General features: G+C 36.4%; 1 protein-coding gene across 21 annotated transcripts in view; it reads right to left on the reverse strand.

The window, feature by feature from the left end:
- The window catches only part of SLC4A10 (solute carrier family 4 member 10), a 169170-nt gene that overhangs the window by 15677 nt on the left and 130508 nt on the right, over nucleotides 1-22985 (reverse strand). For all 21 annotated transcript variants that reach the window (XR_013954003.1, XM_080601209.1, XM_080601196.1 and 18 more), the window contains 9 exons: nucleotides 22530-22630; nucleotides 20946-21120; nucleotides 20613-20746; nucleotides 19858-20103; nucleotides 7452-7557; nucleotides 4357-4518; nucleotides 3988-4101; nucleotides 3437-3598; nucleotides 418-669 (listed from right to left, as the gene is read on the reverse strand). Coding sequence is in view for 20 of the 21 variants with exons in the window: in XM_080601209.1 (XP_080457335.1) it covers nucleotides 418-669; nucleotides 3437-3598; nucleotides 3988-4101; nucleotides 4357-4518; nucleotides 7452-7557; nucleotides 19858-20103; nucleotides 20613-20746; nucleotides 20946-21120; nucleotides 22530-22630 (1452 nt within the window). In the remaining variant the exon portion in view is untranslated. The remainder of the gene's footprint in view (nucleotides 1-417; nucleotides 670-3436; nucleotides 3599-3987; nucleotides 4102-4356; nucleotides 4519-7451; nucleotides 7558-19857; nucleotides 20104-20612; nucleotides 20747-20945; nucleotides 21121-22529; nucleotides 22631-22985) is intronic.

Consider the following 22985-nt stretch of genomic DNA (forward strand, 5'->3'; position numbering starts at 1 on the left):
AGAGAATTTTTGTGTTCATTGCCAAGAATTAACCACAAAAAGTCTCCTGCAACTGTGAAGGTATTTTTAATAATCCAGAATTCACAAAATGTTCTTAAATTATCTACATACATTTACTTATTTGTATAACTGAGCAAGACTGGTTCATGACAATGATACACCACAGGTGAATGGCAGAATTCACTCTGACTTCAGCAAGACCAGATTTCATTATAGGGTTTCTGTCTTTACAATGTTAGATGTCCCTAGTGATTTTATTAGGCAAAATTAAAATTTCACTTTAGATTATCATTGTGCAACATTATTATAGTTAGTAATGTGCCTGGAAAGGGCAGTCATTAAATAATGCAGTAACAGCAGTGAAATGTTCTGTGTACTGCAGTATTATTTATCTTTTCATTATTTCCCCAAAATTACCTTCAGAATACTTGTCAAAAAGACAGATGAGCCCATCAGGATAAAAATCATGAGCCCTGTGACTCTTTGCTCCCGGATTCCAAGAAATTTTGGTTGTTCCCCTGGAGCAGAACACTCCGATTCCAGTTTTAAGCTATTCACATGGGAAATAGAGAGGACAGTGGCTGCAACAAACCATGGCAGTCCCATAATAGAGCACACTCCAAGCATGACTGCCACCATGAGCAAGTCAAGATGGTATCCGCATCCTTTCTGCAAAAAAAAAATGCAATGACAGCAAGAAGTTACAAAATGACATCTGAAATAAGAAGATTGGCAGGCATTCCTAATGAACAGCTAGAGACCATTAAAAATTACGTGACTTGTAGCAGAAAATAGCTTTCTTTTACGTGGTATCCAGGCTGGGTCAGTAGTGGTGGCGAACCGGTTATCTAAGGGAATTCCTACTGTTCACTTGAAATGATTAATTTTATTAGACTTACTTCTGTTGTAAGTGTATATATCATAAATCCAAAATAATTTGGTGCCACAGTAATGGGCAACAAATAGTTTTTGTGCTTGTAAATACAATAATAGTAAGACAATGGAAAATACAGACATTTTTCTGTTTTAAGTAAATCTCTTCTCTCAATAACAACGGATGCTAGCGTACAGAACATCCAACTGCACTGCCTACTTTCCATAGCACTAATCTTAATAGGCCATCCTTCCATCCCTACACAGAAGGTAAAACTTGAATTTTGATTCTTTCCTACATAAAACCTCTCCAGTTAACATTTACAAAATCAGTTTATGCCCTAAATGGCCAGAAAACCACACCAATATTTGTAAAGTCTTTATAGATGGTAAACACATGATAGTAATAAGTGTTCCCTAATGTACTTCCATCTAATCTAAGAACAGGCAAATAGATATTAAGAGAAATTAAGCTATAATTAGGCTATACATTAAACTACAAAATAATCATAATCATCACCAGGTGCTGTTTTGCTGGTTTCCCTATTCAATATTGAGAAGTAATATAATAAACATTTATGGGAAGCCAGTATAAAACCTTTGGTTTTGGACTATCTCTGTAGCAGTCAAATACTTTGTCAATTTACCAGCATTATGCTTTGCTTTTGTAGTTGTGGACACAACATTTTGGTCAAACCTCAGGCACATTTAAAAGCCTACATATTTGAAAACGACCAATGATCTGCATCAAGCTTACTCATATAAATGTATGTTAGCATAGCTAGAAGGAGTATTTCTTTTTCTATTTTAGTAAGTATCCAGGAATACTATGTAGCTGCAAGCAACAAATCAAGATATTTTTCCTTTAAAAAGTCAGGTAGTGAGTTACCTCCACAATATGGCAACAAATCCAATGTCATGGTCTGATGAAGCCGTGATGTTCATGCAAACAATGAATATGTTGAACCATAATTTTGCCTGTAAACCCATGCAAATGCCTTTTGACATAAAAAAAGTAACTAAACTAAACTTGGAAGGGTTTGCTACAGAGACTGCCAAAAGCTGAAATGTGCACTATTCAGAATTTGCTATGGGAAGTATAAAAAAAGAGAGGAAGAACAAGCTGGAAGCAAACAAGTCATTTCTTTCCGAAGACAACTTTAATTTCTAAAATGGGAAGTGTCTGGGTTTATGAAAATGCAAGCCACATCAAAATGAAAATGCCATCTTATTTACTTACTTTATCTGAAAAGGGGAATTCATATAAAATACAGAAAATGAAAAGAACCAACTCTAGCGGCCTTCCCTCACTCCCCAAAAGCACTCATGAATCTTATCTCCAAGACACATCTTGACAAGCTCAGAGACGTGTCAAACAAAGATATTAGTTACATGCACAATGCACTCAAAGAAAGAGTTTAATTCTAAATCCTAACAGAGACACCTTTTTTTACCTTCTGACACATTTATGAGGAATGTATCTGCTAATGCATACAGAATCCGAGAGCATTTCCTCACATTCATACATGATCTGAGGAACCTGACATATGGGAAGAAAAGGAAGCATAGCAACAGGTGATGCTACACCAGACCCCAGCAAAACTAAAACGCAGCAAGACAAGGGGGCAGCCAGGAGGACCATCTGACTCCCAGATGCCAGTGCTGAAAAAACACATTCCAAAGCTTGGCAGCAAATTCCTGCATCTGTCAAGTTAACCACATGCAATGCTATGGATTGACATGAAGAGCCAGGCTGACAAAGAGGGCAAAAAAAGAACATATCAAATGTCACAATCATCCAAGAAGAGGCAGTGCAGAGTGAAGGTTGCAAATGCATTTGCTAAAGCAACTTGGGATTGGATTGCTGCTTATTAAAAGTATGTCAAAAAAAAAAAAAGCCTAAGCTCGCTGCATATACATGTACAGAAACCTGCTGCTAGATTTTGCCCAACAGTTTTTCAGAGGGGTGATGTCCCTTTTTCTCTCTCCATCTGTAGGCAACTAAAGTGTTAGAGAACAGAGCAGGAAGTTGTCCTATGTTGTTTTAAGAACCCATTGTGCCACTACAGTTCAGTCTTATTCTCCTCCATTCTTTAAGAGGGAGGACACACAAAAAATGGATGGGTAGAAGTACAGAGAAAGATGAAGAGAGAGGGAAAAAAAAATCTTGTAATGCAAAATAACACCTGTTTTTTCTAAGTCCGGTCCAGTAGGCAAACACTGTCAATATTTGAAGACATAATATAACAGTGATGAAGGAAATGATTAACTTCCTGGTTATTTTCTTTAGGTGAATTGGTATCATACTCCAAATAAAGTATAGAGGATAGCATTTTATTGATTCAGAATCTCTGTACCAAATCACACTAGTAAAGACTTCCGTAAGGCAGCAAATCACTGAACACAGGGCACAGATACCACATAGCCTGATGGAAAAATGCATAACAATGCTTAATAACAGTGCTATATAGCATAAAATAAATTAGCATCCTCAAGTAGATGAAAATATATTACATAACCTGAAGCAGAAAATGACAATAAAATGAACTATTTGACTGAATACCTTTAGTTTGTGTTCTTTTCTATTTATAATGACAGCTGTGATCTGCTGGTCCATAAAGATAAGGATAGTACAAAGCAGGGCTGGAATTACAGCAGCAATGACTGTCCACCAAGGATTAGGCCCCAAAGGAGTAATAAACCATCCACGATCATCTCTGGTGGGCTACAAAAAGAAAGTCATGCATGGCTAAGGATATCTAAGGATTATCTACACAAGAACACACACAAAAACATTTCTAGGATACAACTTCCTTTAAAATGAATAAATAATCTCTCTATATAAGATGACAGAAAAAAATGCTAAACTTCCTATAATACCAAAAAGAGAAGCTATATGTAATAATAGCATCTAGGGTACTGCAGACTTGGTTATATTTGGAAGGAGACCCACCCAACTACACAGGCCACTGATCAGAGCAGTTTTATAGCATATGGCGAGCACAACAAATTCTTAATAGTATCACTACTCCCTGACTACAAACATATAATAAAACTACTATAGTGCACTATTTTATCAAAATAGTAAGGCAGTGCAACTAATCAACAAATTACCTTAAAAGCATTTGGAACCTGAAGTTTTGGTGATGGAATCCCAATGGCATAGTCAATTAAAACCATGGACAAAATAGTGAGAAAGACAGCAAAATCGCTGACAACAGATCGCACCTATGATTATCAAGAGAAATGACAACTTTAACAAAAGCACTCGTGTCATTTAGGACCTATTAGGACTCATTTCTTTTCAGAGTTTCAAGATATTTTTTGCTTACAGATAAAACCATACTTATTCTGGCACAATTTTTTAACAGAGAACAGACACAGTGTCCATTTTACCAGCAGCAAACTGAATTTGCAGTGCAGCTGGCATTCATGCTTGCACATGACTAATGACAACTTTTGAATTAAACAAATGGCACACACCTTTGTTGGGAAGTATCGGCTAGTTTTGAACTGCTTCAGTGTGGATGACAGAGTTACTGTAGAAAAGAATAAGATGACAGACCAGAAGAGGACATCTGGAACGTAAGGGCCATGATGACCACAGGCTCGTCCAACAAATGCTCCATGAAACTTTTTACATTCCTATCAGGGAGAACAAAGTAGTATTGTTCTGAAAAGTATGCTTATGCTGATACTTTCTTTCCAATCACTTTCCTAAACTTCAAGCAATCAAGATTGTATTAACAGAAATAGTAAAATCATTTTTAGGTATTTATTCTTTGAAAAAATAAGACTACAAGTATTTCTATCTGGTCTACGTGGGAAAGTCTCAAACCCTCAAAAGAATCACTTTTTTAACCACTATTACATGATAAAGTCACTAAGATATACCATAAAGAAAGTCATTAATTTAAAAACAGACTTATTTCAAACTGAACACACACATTTATTTTCTGTTTCAAACACAGATTTGCTCTTCCTAATTCCTTCCAAGAAAGGAAAGTTTGAAAATAACCAAGAGAAAGGCTGCTCCTGAATTCCTGCTTCATTCTCAAGAATTGACTTTTAACTTCACAGGTCAAGCGAGGAAAAGCTACTTGGAATGTACGGTATTAACCTAAAAGGACACCAATACATTTAATACCACATGGGGGCGGCACATTCCACAAATTATCTTTTGCTTTAAAATGTGATCAGGTAAAATGTATCAGAACCCAAAATCTGTATTATTTTTTTCCAATATAATTTAAGATCAACTGTGCAGTAGAAAACATGTCTGATAATTCTCCAGTAGCATCCTTAGCTGTTAAAAATCATACTTCTTCGTCTTAACAAGACTTTTTAACAAGCAGTGAAATAGAGTGTAGCTATAAAAATAGGAGCTACAAGCTCTGGACTTGCAATCCTTTCCTTCTCCTTCCCCAAACCCTCCATGCATATTAAGACAAAAAACCACAGCACCAAGAATCAGAGATTGCATACAGCCATATCCTGACGGATTAGGATCTTTTTGTTTCAAATGAACTGGGTCACTGGCTCATCAGATGCACAACACAATACTGCGGCTTGCCATGTTATGAGAAACTTTGTCTTTGAACAAATGCTGGCTTGAAAAAAACAGTTTCTATTCAAAGGCCATGAGACTAAGGAGTGAAAAACTTTTTTTTTTTTTTTTCCTCTAATAGTATACCTAGGATAAATGTGATGTACTTTTGACTGATGAAATTGAGGTGTTAGCTGGGAAAAAAATATTTCAGGAAATATTTAACAGGAAATTCTCAAGATTTTGGGACATCAAACAGAAGACTTATCCTGGCCTGAGCTAGACCTTGACGTTGGCATAACACACGTTCCTTGTGTAAGAAGAGGCACCTACGCACCTACTGAAAGGACTTTGTCACCATCAGAATAAAAACTCTGATCATGCTTAGTTTGTCCTAGACAGAAAAAAAAAAAAAAAGTTGTTCTTACTGGGTCTTACTGTAGGTTTTTAAGAAGAAGTGTTTGTCTTTCCTGACCAACCTAGATCTTCAAAACTTAGAACTTATACATCAGAAAAGAAACATTACAAAAGAAACAACAAAAAGAACTGAGCAGCAGAAAAGACAGTGGGGGTAAAACTGACCAAATTTTTATAGACAACTAGGTATAATCTTTTATTGCATTTCTATAGCATAGGAGAATTGAAGTTTCCTGACGATGCTTGGAAGAAATAAACACATGAAAGTATGAAAAAACTTGGATATTTCTTTGACAATTATAGGGATTCACAGGAAAAGTTGGTCAGTTATACTGCTACGCATGTAAACTCAAATTTTGGTAATAAGGTTTTTAGAAGTTTTGAAGGGTTTTATATAATGCAGCTGGTCTTTTACATTTATAGTTAAAACAAAATCTGTTATTTTAAATCTCCTCAGCTGCAAATGTACTCTGAAAAACACTGTCAGAGATCTGAGAAAGTGAGAGGAGGAGTCTGCCCCTGCACAGATGCTCTTTGAGTGTGCTGCAGTTTTGAGAATATTCATTCTGGATTGCTGGAATCCCTCAGGCCAGCAGTCCTCAACTTTCTCTCTGCTGTTGCTACACCAACAGAGTTGAGGAGAAGTCCTTGCTATCAAGATATTGACAGCCATGGAAGAGTGCTCTTGCTTATTCATGATAGAAAGACACCAGTTCTTCTGCATTCCTGCCTTTGAAGGAAAAAATCTGTGGGAGGTGGTCAAGATGGATTGGGATTTAAGCGCTTCATTTGGTTGTGCTTACGATGGGGTTAATTCTCGTTTATTTTTTGAACCTTTAGCTTTATGCCTTTTTCACTCAATTCTCTTTTGCTTTGTAATGAAATGATATCTTTGTGAGAAAACTGTTGGCTAGATCACAATATGCCATTTTCATCAGGTTGCAAAGGTTGCTTTAAAGAAGTAAAATCTGAAATAGTAAATCCTTTAAATGTAGGAAAGTGTACCATTTAGAAACAACTTATCCATGTGAGCTAAACCAAACTGTTTGTAGCTTTTTCCTGTCCTTGTTCCCAGTAAAATAATTTGCATAACTAAGACATCCGTAAGACTGAAGACCTAGGTAAGAAATTTGGCCACTGAACAGGAGCTTTACAGAATTTCTTCCCCTCCTTTCCTTTATAGCGTGAACAGCTGGAAGAATGTTTTAGGGGAAATAAATGCTTCTAGAGTCTTTCTACACAAGGGAACTTTGGTTTTGCCATCTGGCAGAATTTAGGACAAACCCGTTATCATTTGACATGTTTAGACTTAATCTCAGTCAAACTCTTGTGCTAGTGTGTCAAGGAGTTTCCAAAGCAGGGCACAAAATGCACATACTTGCTTTAATGTGTACTATCAAAGACTGCATAATGATCTACCAAAATGTTTACAAAAAGAGAGAATTCTACGAAGTCTATGTTAACTTTTGTTAAGTATATTATATGTTTTATTTGAACAAGTAGGATCAGAAAAAAACATAGTATTTTTCCTATATATATATATGCTGCTTAAGAATAGATAAAATGCTTATTTATGCTTATACTTTTATTTACTAAGTTCCAATATTTCACTTACCGACACAGTTAGGTTCCCCCATGGCACGTCAGATGCAGATATATTGTAGTCCTGCCAGTACTGTAAGGTTTTATTGCTAGGATGTTCTGGTTCCACACAATTGCATCTGAAAAGACAAAACAGTATCTTTTCTTTAATAATAAAAGATGTATCTGATACAAATCCAAATTATCAACTTTATGACATATTAAAATCGTGCTCTACTTTGCCATATAATCTTAGTTTAAATGAATTCAGTAAATGCATGCTTTAAAGCAATTTGTAGTTCAGTAGCTAGTGCTATTACTAGAGCAAAATTTGCTGTGAGGTGCATACGCATATACAGTATGTAACGTGACTTATTTAAACCACTGTCCACAGCATGTTTTTCCATCTATTTTCCTCCTATTCTATTGATACTTTTGAGCACAGTTTTTAACACTGAGAATGTGCCAGTCCTGTTCCACTCCCATGTACCAGTACTTCCCTACATGGGATTAGACACTATGCACAGTTCCAGGGCTGACACATTTCTGAAATGCAAACTGTCTGCATTCTGTTTCTTTTTCTTTACCAGAATGCCTTTGCGTGAAAAACGGACAAAGTGCCTGGTCAACTGATCTCTGCAAGATCACCAGCACCAAAGGCTCTGGGAACTTTTGTGTCTGTTGTTTTTCCTCTCCCCACAGCTACTTTAAAAGCATACTTTTCGTTCTGAATTGTGTATTTTAACATACATAAAGGTGAAGAGGCAGTGTGGGAGGACAGTACTTCAAAAAGGCAATTTAAAACAAAAATTAAGTCTTTAAAGCCTCTGAAGCAACTGTGGGAGGCTTTTTCTTTGACAAAGACTTCAAAATCTGCAGGATACTCTGTAGGTTCCGAGACGTCAACTGTGCTTTGCAGTTCTCTTCAAATTAATCCTACTTCAAAAATCTATAGTACTATCTATCCTGCTCATATTTTAACTTGCTTATGATAGCTGCAAATAAATTCTGTACTCCTTTTTCTGATAAAAGTGTCAGGAGTAGCTGGGTACAAAATAAAATCTAACTGTACAGTAGAGAGCCATTAAGCACACATTTGCATTCCAATTCTAGCAGAGTATCGCTTTATTCACTTAGCTAAGCCATCAGTTTTCTCTGTGGACGTTTATCTTTCCACAAAACAAGGATGATGATTCCTACATAAAACTGTGATATTTTCTGTACATGGAATTCTGCCATCTACATTATGAGTACAGAATAGTGCTATTGTATTTCCATTACAATACTATACATGTGACAAAACAGCTGCATTTAATATACAGAGAGGAAGAGATGCAGGTTATCTTTGTGCAAGTCCTTGCTTTTATTATAAATGCAGCTATTTATAAGAGAAAGAAAAAAGTCTTACAGCCCATGAACAAAAGGAAAAAAGAAAAAAAAAAAGAAAAGCAATGGCATTCAGAAAAATAGAGGGCCTGAGCCAAAAGTCATTGAAGTAGACTGGATCTTTCAAATAGACAATATGCTTTGGATCAGGCCTCAAGTGCAAAATGAATGCGTGTTCAATGCATGTTTAAAATATTACAAAATAATTAAATGAAGCACATCAATAACAGTGAGTTAAGGTAGCATAATAAAGTCAATAAATGGGATGTCTATGCTACTGCAAGGGAGTATTTGACACTCATGCAACAATACAAGTGTGGCTATTTCAGGTTACGATTGTTTCCTGGGAGCACAGGAGCTCCCTGCCCCCTGTGGTCCATCGCTGATCGCAGACTGGCCAGACGCTGGGCGATGGCCCATTGGAATTTGATTACAGTAGGCCAAGGTGATGTGGGCTGTTCAATCACAGTCACTTTCTCACTAGAAGGGAAGACTGTGCATGTCACCAACACTATACAGTACAACTACACGTACTGCAAACTGCAAAGTTCCATTTAGAAGTTAGAGAAGCCACAATTTTCTATTTCCTTAAACTCAAAAGCCTGACAATTGAAGGCATAGTTCAATACAGCTCAAGTAATTCACCTTCGGATGAGATCATCACCCTGTTTATTGCTAGATCAATACCACTTTCCTTCTTCACAGCATTTGAGTCTGGCCTGTACCAAGTTTTGTTGGCATTTACTGATGGCAGATCATCCTTCAGAAAGTGACTTGTGCAAACTCTGCCCATACAGACCAAAAACTTTACCCTGCACCCAGCTTTTGCAATTGAATGGGTGCAGAATTAGGCCCTAACTGTAAAGATCAGATCCTGCTTTCTACCGAAAGAGGTAAAATTAAAGTCAGAGTAGATCTTTGTTTAGGATCACAGAAATGGAAGATGGAATGACAATCCCTCTCCAGCCCAGAAAACACAACTGGAGGTACCATTCAGTGCCAGAACATAAAAGAGCAACTACCAAAATGTGACATTTCATAAGAGATGTAATTGCTACAATGATGACTATTTCCCAAAACAACTGACCTACAAGAAGGAACTCACATTAGAGAAATAAGGCTTTCTACTTTCATCTCTTAAAACTTTTAGTCTCTTTCATCATCATTTTTACTCTAACAGAGAGGTCAGCTCTCAGGAGAAAAAGTAAAATACGCTGAATTATTAACCACTAACACATCTTTCTATTTTCTTGATAAATTATTATTCAGAAAGTGGAATTAAGTAAAATTGTGTTGCTTCTTGAAGGTTCAAATGTGCTTAAATCCTTTTTAAATTGTTTAAGGTGCTAGGCACTTGCCCACTGCAGGAGATGTATGTGGAGTTTATGCTGTTACCAATGAGCAAGAGACTGTACATACATCTAGTAGTACATTTTCTAAGCAACATACTCCGCTCCAAATACAGTAGCAACTAAGCAGTATAGTCCCATGCCTATTGGTGATAACAAGCCAGCAATCACCTTTGCTATGCCAAAAGATACGGAAGGACTCGATTCTTTTTCATCATGACTAGGAAGAAATTGCTTTTTTCATGTCTAGAACATAGGCAGGGAAGAATACGACATTAGTTGTGGTGGCAAAAGCATAGGCATCACTAAAGTAAAAAATAATAATAATAATAATAAAAAAACTCTGCTGCCAATCTGCTGATTTTTTTCTTAAGTTTCATTAACTTTGGACAACCATCATAACTTCACTGTGCATGACATTTTCTGCATCTTGTTCTGTTTTCAACAAGCAGAGCTAGGGTTTGACAACAGCAGCTTCAGGACACCTCAAATTACTATCAGTGTTCCCCAAAAGGAACAGTCATTACTAACCCTATTAGCACTGAAAAGACTTGTCTGTATGATCCCTCTTCCTTGGGACAAAGGGAAAGAGAATATGGGTTGGTAAATTAGAAACACATTGTTTTATATGTAAAGTTGTTCCCCCCTTTTATCAGCAATAAAATCACTGCTGCTCAGCAACCAGTCGGGTGAAAGGTTCTGTACTAAAACACTCAATCCTGAGTGTACCTTTTTACTACAAAATAAGAAACGTATTCCCTAGGCCTATTTACTTGATCAAAATTAACGTAAGTCTGGTGGGAGAATCCCTAATTTCTACCTCTCATCCCCAATTCTTCAAGCTCATTCTCCGTGTGCTTATGAAGCTCCGTTGAGCACACCCTCCTCCCCACGCAGTGCAGCATGGTGTGAGCCCATTCAGCTGCCATTACAGACAATGTAAGAGCTCTGAACAAGAGTCTTGCATGGTGTTTTTGTGAGTAAATAAAAAACACTTACATGGTGCAGCTCCTTTGGAAGCCTCATGGCCACTCATCCCTAGGCAACTGCCATTTTACAGTATGTTCTTTTCAAGGCTGGGAAACACTTCCCACTAATGATTTTATTCCCACTAATGATTTTATGCAAGTCATAGGGTTCTGTTTTAGAGTTCCTATATTTCCAGCATGTACATACTAAAAACTACACCTAATAATACTAGATAAGGCTCTGCTCTATAAAAGGTGCTACTGGAGCTTCTTCATGATTAGCTAACACACTATTTCCCCTTCCTGGAAGGGAAAAATCTCTTTTGGGCTCACTTAATATAGAGAATGAGATTTACTTGATATGAATATTTATTATATAAAAAAAAAAAGCAGGCAACTATGACAAGTTACAAAATGTGCTTGGTTAAACAGTATGTCTCACTAAATATCAGAAAACATATTTGGTAAAGAGTAAGAAGCTTTTCCCCTAAGAAGCAGACTATGCTCTATGCGTATGCTGTGCATTGATAACATAACAGAGTAAGAACATCATAGGAAACTGAAGATAACATCACTAATTTCATTTTAAAAGTAATGCATTACCACATATGCATAAGCATTGCTAACATTGTATTTACAAGGCTGAAGGAAAGCCCAGCAGTATCAGAATGCCACGCATGTTTAGGTTGTCTCCAAATATACTGTTTTCATGTGACTCTTACGAGCACTTGAAGAGTCCTTCTGTTTGTCCAGCTGCTACACAAAAAGAGACAACAGCATCATAGACTTCATCTCCTCTGCTGTCCCGTATGTACAACACCTGTATATCCCTGGCATTATATTTACCATACTCCTTCTCATGTCAACATTCATAACGATGAAACCAAGGTCTCAGTGGAGAAGAAACTGGAAGCAAAATAATTAATACTGATGGGAAATGGACTTGTCAGTTGAGTTCTATTCTCAGTATCATGAAATCCTTTCAAGGCACAGCTGTCACGGCAAGATGAAATTTTTTTCTTCATTTATTAATGAGATCTGCCATCCTGAATTAGACCATTGAGTCATTAAGTTAAGTAGCCCCTCTCTGAGGATCACGAACATCAGTAGGCATCTAAGTATATTCTACAAATTTGGAAGTCTATATAGCATGGTTGGTGAAGTTGAGGAGAAAAAAAAATGTAAAAGTATCTAGATAATGCACTCAGAAGCACAACAAATTCATATACACATAAATATATCTATATAAATATATCGGGGGGGGGGGGGGGGGGGGGCTGGTGTCACAGTGAACAAATCACAAAGAATTGGGTTTCTTTGGATAGCTCCTAAGAAGGAGAACATTGTTCTCCCAAGGGGAAGGTCTAGAAAACAGATTTATAATTATATTGTAGTTTTGTTAAACTTGTCTGTCACTCATAAAGACTGGTCTTTATTAGCTGCCAGGTGCAGAATGCAGTCCATGCATTCTTAGCAATGTTATGGTATGTAACTGCTATAGAGAGAGTTTATCTTGAAGAAAATCTGTGTTATTATGTGGGACATTTCTCATTTTCATTATTCAACTGAAAGCTTTCACTCAGAAACAGTTCTAGGTTGTAATCTAATCCCACTTCCAAAGTTAAAAAAATAAAACACTTATACCTGAGAAGAGATTCACAAGCTATATGGTCAGATTAACATTAATTTTTGATCATTCAAGTGTAGCGTACCAATACACAAATGTACTATAAAAGTAATACAAGGACTGTACATAAACTTTTCTAGATTAAGACGACATTGTATAGACCAGCTGATTGCCATGCAGAATTGCTTAACACAGAGATCCTATTCCAAAGCAGAGGGGATAGGGAATAGGAAAGAATGAAGCTAGGTGAGCACTTACTGGACTCAACAGAAGGAGAAAATAAAATGAGTCAGTCAGGTTGAATAGAGATAGGGAAGTCCTAGAATAAAGCAAAATTATTTCTAGATTCCAGGGTTTGCCAGGAAGCAGAAGGGAACCAGCACTTAAACTTGATGATGGCAGTTGCATGGTTCTGGGAAGAAGAGGGACATTCTTAGGGGAAGAAACAGAGGATATGGCACAGTTACTTAATTGTAGGGGAAAAAATGTACAAATGGGGGAAGAAAATCTATATTCATATCTGCCTACAAAGAAATCATTACATGAACTGGAATTCAACTGTATGTTTGGGATCCCAATGAGAATACCATGCGCTGATCATTAGTGACTACTCATTCCACCTGCAACTCAAGGAATACAAAGCATAGAAGAATGTAATTTGCATCCAGTAATAATGTATTTGATTAATATCAATATATTCAATATATATATATATACACATATATATATATATTGAAAGATTTAAAGCTTGTTTGTGCAGATAGTGGTATGCACAAAGCTGATCTTCACAATGACTTCTAGAAGCAATGGTTTCTGTAGCCTGCAAAAGATACTGAGATTGACATGATCTTGGCTCCTTAATTACATCAGAGTGGGATTTTCTACTCCTAATTCTTAAGTGCATGTCAATACCAAGACAGATTGTAATATGCATATTACTATGCCAAGAAATCACTTTAAAATTATTCAATGTAATCTGTTAATAATTGAGTAACTTCTGGTAAAGAATATTAAAAACAACACGAATCCACCTCTCTGAAAAAAAGGATTGATAAAAAACAGAAGGTATATAAAGTCCCAAGATCTGAACCTCACTCAGAGAAATAATATATTTTCTGTATTCACAGATAACTTTCTTAAAATGTTGGTCTTTTAAAGAATACTGGATTGTTTTCTAAATCTCATTACTTTCATCATGGATGTTCATTTAGTTTTCCTTTTGAGAACCTCTATTTTCAATCCACTCAGTAGCAGAGTTCTCCTTTCCTAGCAATATTTAACGTATACATTAAAACTGATGTGCATCGGTGTTACAGACAGAATTCACTAACTGGAGATATATTTGCTATGGGAGTAGGAAAAAGCAGGAGGAGGAGAATGCAGAAATAAAAGAGTTGCTATGCCAACCTACAAATGCTAATGGCATGACAAATACAAAAAGGTCACAGAAAAAAAAAGAAAAAAAAAAGACCAAGAAAGAAAAAACAGAAAGCCCAGACCAAAAAATATGTGTATTTCATTTAACAAACACTACAGCTACTGTATTTAAATTCCTTTAAAACCATGCATTTTAAAAAGAAAAAAACTGCACCGCAGCAGCACACTGAAAATCAGGTTGCATTTGTCCTTTTTTTGATCTAGTTCCTAAATGCCTAATTACCTATAGTCTAAAGACAGAACTTTAACTTTAAGAAAAACAGATTTTCCTGAAAGATCATCTGAGGATCATAGCCAACATTTTAATGCGGAGTAACAAACAAGCATAACAAAGAAAAAGAGTAAAAAGTGCATCAGGACTAGTTATACGCTCATTAGATCATGCAACAAAAGATACTTTTGTCTTTTTGAATTTGATAGGATTCTGTAACAAATTAATATATTCTACCTAAAGTGGTAAAATAGTAAATAAGAACACTTTTAGGAGGACTTTGAACTGATTTTCAAATATTTGGGTATGTGCAATTTAATAAAAAATAAAACAAATCTGTTCTAAATGCTCTTTTTATAGTCTTCTAAGGTTTATTATGGGAGATACTAGTAGTGACTTCTATGCTCTTAAATGTAAGAGGAGATACATGTAGTAGAGTCTTTTATATCAAACTCCTGCGGTGGAGATTGTTTATGACAGAAGTCAAACCCACCCAAAATACGTCTTTCTCACTTGAAATATGGTTACAATCTGTTTGAAATACAAACCATTTAAAATGATATTTTGTCTTTCTAGTACTCCAAAGGATGATACTAACAGCACGCCAATGACTTTTCCTGAGTCAAAGTCGTTTCTTCACCAAGACAAAGGCACCAATACTGGGATGCAAACCAACTACCTACGGACATCAGAGCATCCTTAGAAAGGCCTAATAAGGGAGAAGGCTAGGCCACAGCTTAGACCAAAGCTTCAAATATATACATTACCCTGACCTATTTAACTTCTTTTGTTTTTAGTAGACAACAGTGAGAATACAGAAAACAGGAATTTTACAGTATAACCTGAGTTTTCTAGTACAGAATTGCAGATTCGAGATAAAGATTTACATAAGCTTTGGCAAAGCATCCGAAGAGAAATGAGTTGCTCAACCTTTTGAAGTTCATCCATTGCTAATTAAAGAACTGCCAAGGCTTTACTAACAATTAAAAACTTGTCTTTAAAATCCCCGAAGATAAAAAAAATGCAAACAGCTGTTTTAATTAGCAAAACAGCAGATACTAATTAGCTTCTGTAACAGAGTATGCTGGTCCTTTAAGGACAGGACCAGTTTCAGTCCAAATCTGCTACCCATTTGAACTACAAATAGAAGGACTGCAGTCAGATGCTGCAGAAAAAAGCTTCTCATTTCTCATGAAAGTCCGCAAATTCAAGTCCACAAAACTGAGATTTTTACTTCAAGTAAGTTTTTGAGCTTACTTGTCTTCTAGTAAGATCCTTCTGAAACTTATGGATCTTTCTGGAATTGATAAAGACCTTTAGAGTCATTCAAACAGGTCCTGAGGGTAAGCTGAAGCTGTTCCTGGCTGTCTATGTAGAAGGAACCATAGCAGCAACAGTAACTTTCTGCACCCTTCTTCACTGGTAAACTGGGTGGATGGGAAAGGCCGGTACCAGATGAAAACGTTTACAAATATGTTGAAAAGGGAAAATCAGTTTTAACAGTGAGGGAAATGAAATCAGTCCCTTGAACTCCTCCTGGCAATGTGTGCTGAAGGAACCAGACTATTAAGAAAACACTGCTGGCCTTTGGAATATGGAATGAAGTGAGAGATTTTTCCTTGAAGAAAGGAAGATAGAGATGAGGAGGTCTTTCCATTTACCTGGAAGCAAATGGACTATGATGGCTTTTTTTCAGATGAAAATTGAAGGAATATAGCTCTGAAACCTAGGAAAAATGCCCCTGTAACATAACTGAAATATGGTGCTGACTGATTTGCTAGACTGAATGTTTGTTTTCACTGAATGTTATTTTGAAATCATATTCCAGACTGTTTGTATTTTAACTAACTTCTTTTTCGAAAAGTTGTATACTTGTTTTACCTTCATAATGTCTCGGTCCAAATAGGTTGAGTACTTTTGGAATGATTTAAATAAATCAGGCAACCATTTAAAAATTCTTGAACCCAAAGAAAGTATTAAGCACAGAATTTTTAAAAACCATAATGCTTTTATTTTCAAACTCCGTAAGGTTTCAAGCTCTGCCAGTAAGCTTCTCTGACTCTGCACCACAGGGCTCCACAGAGACCTTATAGCAGTCTTCTAGTACCTCAGGGGGGCCTACAGGAAAGCTGGGGAGGGACTCTTTGTCAGGGATAGGACAAGTAGTAAAGGTTTTAAACTAAAAAAAAGGTAGGTTTCAAATAGATGTTGGGAAGAAATTCTTTACTATGAGAGTGAAGGACTGGAACAGGCTGCCCACAGAAGCTGTGGATAACCCACCCCTGGAAGTGTTCAAGGCCAAGTTGGATGGAGCTTTGAGCAATCTGGTCTAGCAGAAGGTGTCCCTGCCCATGGCAGGGGGGATGGAATTAGATGATCTTTAAAGCCGCTTCCAACCCAAACCACTCCATTATTATAACATTTGAGAAAACTGGACTTGCTATCTGAATGAAAAAGCAATCATGTAACAATGTAAATTCTATGATTTTTGTTAATTAGAATTTTATTTCCCTCAAAAGTTTTTTTTTGTTTGTTTCTTTCCCACAGTATTTAAAGAAAGGGGAAAAAAAATCACAGTATTACCTAGATGAATCATCACTGCCACTACAAAACATTGTATATCACAGAGACAGTTAATTTGCTGGGTGTTCACACACTCCAAATATATCAAGGAATGTAAAATTCAGTTTTTCAAGGACGATACATGACTTGCAAAAATCAGATATTAGCCTCAGCAATACAGGTACAGTTATATCGACATTTCCACTGACAGGTCTTTTTTACTCAGGAATTTCTGAAATTTGATTATTTTTTTTGTCTTGTGATGATCACATGCAAATGATAATTGAGATACCTTCACGTCCTGGGCAAATGGACAACGTGTCTGGACAGAGTAATGTGCACATATCTGTGCTGCAGACTTGCCGAGTTCAGGATGCACCCAGCCTTTTGTGAATGCACTGGTAATTTGGAGAGCTGAGGTGCAGTTGCTCCAACACAGCATATCTTTCAGCTCTCCCAATCTTTTGGGGCCAGTTCTGAAGAACTAAGACAAACTATGGTGAAGGGGAGGGGAGGGAACAGAAGAGGCTGGAATTACCACTTCGCAATGTTCAGTGCACAGATCCTTGGAACAAGCAGATGGGCTCTTAGACAGCAGAGCAGACAGTGAATTAGATGCAAGATAATCAATATGCATACTGATGTCTCCAACAACCAGGTTTAATGTAAAAAATATATAAGCCACATCTCTTAAGAACTATGCTGCCTATAACTATGCCTAGAGCTACTTGTTTTGACATTAGAGGGGTCAGTTGCCATGGTCATGTTATTAGTAATAAATAGGCTGTTGCTGCAAGTAGAAGATACAACAGATGCCGTAAGTGAAATATAATGTAAGAGCTGAAAAGTCAATTTATTTGCACTATTCAGAGTGAATGAGTAACTGAGAATATATGTATGAAATGATGACCCTATAAATAATTGTACATGACCATTTTATCATACAATTTTTATCATGATATGTGATTCTGTGATTCTGTATTTGCCTGAAATCATCAGGCAGTAGTCAACAAACATCTGGAAGATGCTTGTCCTTCAGTAATTGCATTTGGAAAGCTCTAAGACTTTTGTGCTGGTATTCCAACACTATAGGACAGGTCAATAGCTTTAATTGGAGGGTAACAATTGCTGCCTTCCCCCCCCCCCCCTTTTTTTTTTCTTTCTTGTGTGTGTGTATGCTCTGCATGTTCTGTATTCAATGAAGACAGTTACTAAAGACAGGCAGTGAGTAAACAGCACCCAGCAAAAATCATTTTGGCATTCTGATTAGTGAATGGGATTTTAAACAAAAACAAATACATTGATTTTAAATGTAAGGAGGAGAATGATAAAACTTTATCATAAAATATAGAGATACCTATCACTGTACCACTATACCAAGCAAGACTGTTAATTTAACTTTCTGAAATCTCAAATAGATTTGCAGCTAAAAGCAAATAAACTCAGCTTACCACAGATACATAATATCCCCATTTTTGTTTTTCATTACGTATTTTAACATCTAAGCTCTGCCTGCTAAATGGTTTCTGAATAAAATTTTGTCTTTGTATAGTATTTCAACATCTGTTTGTCAAAACAATATGAGAACATCATATTCTGTTTCCCTTTGACACAACTACTTTGAAGTGGTATAGGAAAAGAAAATCCACAAATACTGTCCTATATAAGGCTCTTTAGAGTAAAATATCAACTTCATTAAGTTAAATGAGATCAGGATATAATCTAACTGCATTCATGGTCTATTCTTGATGTTTACTGCCTTCTCTTCAAACTAGTATTTCTTTGTCTACCAATTAAACTCAGAGAAAAATACTATTTTTTCAGCATAATGACAGAGCATGTCACAGCAGAACTAACAACAGTTTCTATATTTTAACTTGTTCTGTGTATTAAGGTATGCACATTCAGATTCAAGTTTTACTACCTGTTTTACTAGTGATGACAACATACACAAAGCTCAATTATTTTCTCTGTTGCTGTGTTTTGTTTTTCTCAGCTTAAAATGCAAATGAGACATTTAGTTGAGACACTCCTGTTTTTCCACTGAACAGAAGACGTGGCACTGTTCAAGCATTGTTTCTTTTGGGCCCCACCCTGCTCATGCAGAGGGTTCAAATGGGTTCAGTGGAATAACAAAGACATTTCTGGGGGCGGATCTTCTCTGAAAATGCTTTTTAATGACATTTTAGTTGCTGGGGTGACCAGGCTTAATTGGCCTCAAACCAGATTAGGATCTTGTCCTTTATTAACACTCCTAATCAAAAAACACTTGTCAAACCTTGTCAAACATAGTAAAGTACGGGTGCTTAAATGGAGTCATATTAAAAATCTTATTAAGAACAAATTGATTATGACAAAATCAATCACTTCTGAGAAGCACCTAACAACTCTGAATCCTCTCCAGTTCTCGGAGCTTGAACCTTAGCTGCCATGGAGGCTAAAATAAAGGGAGGTACATCAAATTTTTATATAGGTCAATATTTCAATTTGAAGAAAAAAACAGGTAAATATGATATAAAAATATGCCTGAACGCTCAATAAAATATTATGAAGCACCAGTACAAAGTTATACTAAGAGTTCATTGAGTTGCACCTGATTAAATAAAAATGTAAACAAAAAACTAAAGCTGAGGTTGCTCCGAGACTCTGTTTTATTGTAGGACTCCCAACTTTCACACATGTAACCTTTCCAAAACTCCAAGTCAAGATATTTTTTACTTAAGATTAGAGTTTGATACCTCTAGTAATGACTGCTTCCATGTGCCATAATCATGTCTAACTCAATGGCTTCTACATGTTAAGTTCACAACTATTGAAAACTTTTCCTGCTGTGCACTAGACATCAGAAAGATCGTCTCCTATGAAAATACCCCAGTGGTAAGAGAAGAAATCGTACTTACGAGTATTTAGTCAGAAGATCCAAATCATTATGCATGTTGATTGGGTATGTCTCACTGAGATGAAATAGCTTCTCTAAGGCCTCATAAATGAAAATGATGCAGATAAGAGAAGCAAAAGCTTCTTCAGTAAACCGTGTAATATAACAGACTAGGGAGCTTGCATCAGTTGCAACAAGGATGATGCACAGGATTGCAGTCCACAGTCCAATGCTAGCTCTCAGAGAAAGATAGGACAATCCATACTCTCTAAAGAAAAAATAAATAAACACAGTTTAACTTCTGTACAGCCACAGTTTCCTAGATGTAGAAGAGGCAGGTCCAAAATCGTTTTTCCTAGGGATGTGTTTATTTTGGATACAGCCTGGGGGGCAGCAGAGGGAAGGCAGGGAGCAGGTAGGATGACGGGGAGCAGAACCAACCCACCCTTTTTGCATTACCAACAATACACTTCTTACAGTCACTGAATAATTTTCAGTCTCCAAAAGTGTAAGCAGTCCACTCCAAAACAAACTCCTGATCTTATTTCTTCAGATGTTGGAATTTGGTGATCAATGTTTCTAATTTTACCCAAAAACACCTTAGCAATGATGCATATCATGATCTCACCCATCTCAAACAAGTTTGCATACAAATAAGTCAGTGGAGTAAGTCTTTACCTTGCATATAAGGATTCCATAAATGTTATTTGGTCATACACTCTTAGCCATTTCATTTAAAAATATGTTTGAAATTTTAAATAGCTCTACTCCACTTACTTGCAAAATTTGAATAAGATCTTCTCAAACACTAATACCGGTCCTGTGCTGCCAAGTATTGTGAGGGGCTGTCCACCAAAGAGAGAGTAGGCAATTCCAGTCATGGATGCTCCAAACAGCGATTCTATTGCACTCTGAAAATGATACAGATTGAAGTGTCTATAAATTTTCAAACAGGTTCTTTTAGCAACGTATTGATTTGTCATCTTCCAAACATTGAAACACAAGTATTTTAAAGGTTGTGCCCTCATGCAACAACAGTAATAATAAAAAAATACTAACCACAAACCTACAAGTGTAAGTTTGCTTTGAAAGTTCAGATTTAACACATACTATACGACCTTCAGTTGCTTCTCCTAGTAGACCACCAAATGTGATGACAGGAGACATGCAAGCACAGTAGAGAAATAAAAACGATGCCAGACACTGTAGACTGAGAGCATCCCTGAAGTCACTCCAGAAGAACGGAGCTTTTCTTTTTATATCTAAAATCAATCCTCCAAAAAATCTAAAAAATAAAAGAGAGAAAATTAATGAAAAAAGTTTACTGAACTTTTTTCCATAATATTCCTTAGTAGCTGCAGAGAAGCTATGCTCCCTTAATCAAATGATACATCCCCTTATAATTCATCCTTCCCCAGAAGAAAGTTTCTGGGAACTCTGTTCTGGTAGCTTTAACCAGGAAAGTGTTTTTAAAACAAAATAAGAAATTGTTTTTAAAACAAAATAATTTGCATGGTTCTGTTTTTAAGATTTTCATGTAATCACCCAGACCCAACTTCTGAACAGTTGTTAGCTCCCACGCATACAACTCTAGTATTTTTGTGAAATAATTCTTTGCATTTCTTTAATGAGAGAGCTACTATAGTGCCCATTTGCCCACACTTCTACATGTAGAGCACATCACATTCTTTATTTGAGAACCTCTTCCTACATACACTTGGTAACAGAATTAAATCTAGGCCATAACTTTCCAAGGACAAGAATTGTCATATTTTGTCATTTACGCTACGCTAAATATGATCAAATATTTAGGAACAGACAGTCCATTACAATAAACAACAAAGTTAAAACAAATATCCCACAATGCTCTTTTTCTCATATGCACACCGTATCAGATGGTGCTGAGGTAAAGTGGGGAGACAAAGTGTTACCTGCTCCTAAATACTAAAATGATCCTTCAAGCCTGCAATAACAGATTCACCAGAAGGAGAATGACATACAGACAGACTGACCATTACGCACCTCTGCTGCACTGTGTACAGCAACACTGCATCTGAATGTTTAGCCTTGTGTAGGTAGGAACGACAGTTAATTATCAAGAGGCAGCAAAGAAAAGGAAATGTCTAATGTACAGCTACCAGCATGATGATGCTGCACTAAGGTAACTCCTGATAGCTGATGGGCTTACACCACACAATATTAGACAAGAGAATATAAGTATTCCTTGGAACAAATTCTTCCCTCAGATGTGTGTATGTTGTAGGCACCACAGGAACTATAGTCTCATATACCAGGCCTTACCGAGGCCAAAAAAAAGTGCTACTGCACAACCCAGAAAATTCAACAACAAAATAGTTGTAAGCATTCATAATATATGTGACAAGACCATTTCCAACTTTTCCTTCAAACAGAAATCAGAAATGTTAACTGAGTTTAACAGCAGTCTGACCTTTATAAATAATCAAGAAAGGAGCTTGCAGTAAATACAATGTGAAAATTTAATTCCTCTTGCCCTCTCTACAAATTAGCAAGTATTATCTTTTTCAACTACATGGTATGCAAATCAGGAATAAGGCCTCAAAAAAAAAATCATATGCCAAGCCAGTCACTTCTTAAGTGGGAATTAGACCATTATTATGTCTTTGAAAGTATACCAGTTAGTACACTTAAAATTTGGAATATATTTTCACTAACTTTCCAGTGCGTTGCAATTCTGGTCCAGAGTGCCCTCCAGGTTGTTCTGGATCGCCATGGGCTGCAGTCCCATTTGGCACTCCTGGGATCTTACGCTTCTCCTATCAGAAGGAAAAGATACTTTTCTTAGCTCTTTACAACCAAACACAATTTTGGCAAAGGAAATAGACTTTGAGAGTTGAAAGACTAAACATTTAAATTTTATTGTTAGATTCATCAGCATAACCTCTTCATAAACAGTTCTGTAACCAGAAATAGTAGAAGGAACTGTGACCTAAAAGAAATTTAAAGAATTGATCAAAGAAAATCCTGTTATCAGAAAGCATTTTTAAGAGCAGCATGCCGGACTGCTTTGATCATTTCTTACTCTTATCTGGTCATTGCATTTTGACTTCACTAGCAACTTAGCATAACCAGCAGCATCTATTGACAAGAACTATGAGTAACAAATCTTAC

The sequence above is a fragment of the Anser brachyrhynchus genome, assembly GCF_964034855.1.
Source record: "Anser brachyrhynchus genome assembly, chromosome: 7".
Lineage (NCBI taxonomy): Eukaryota > Metazoa > Chordata > Aves > Anseriformes > Anatidae > Anser > Anser brachyrhynchus.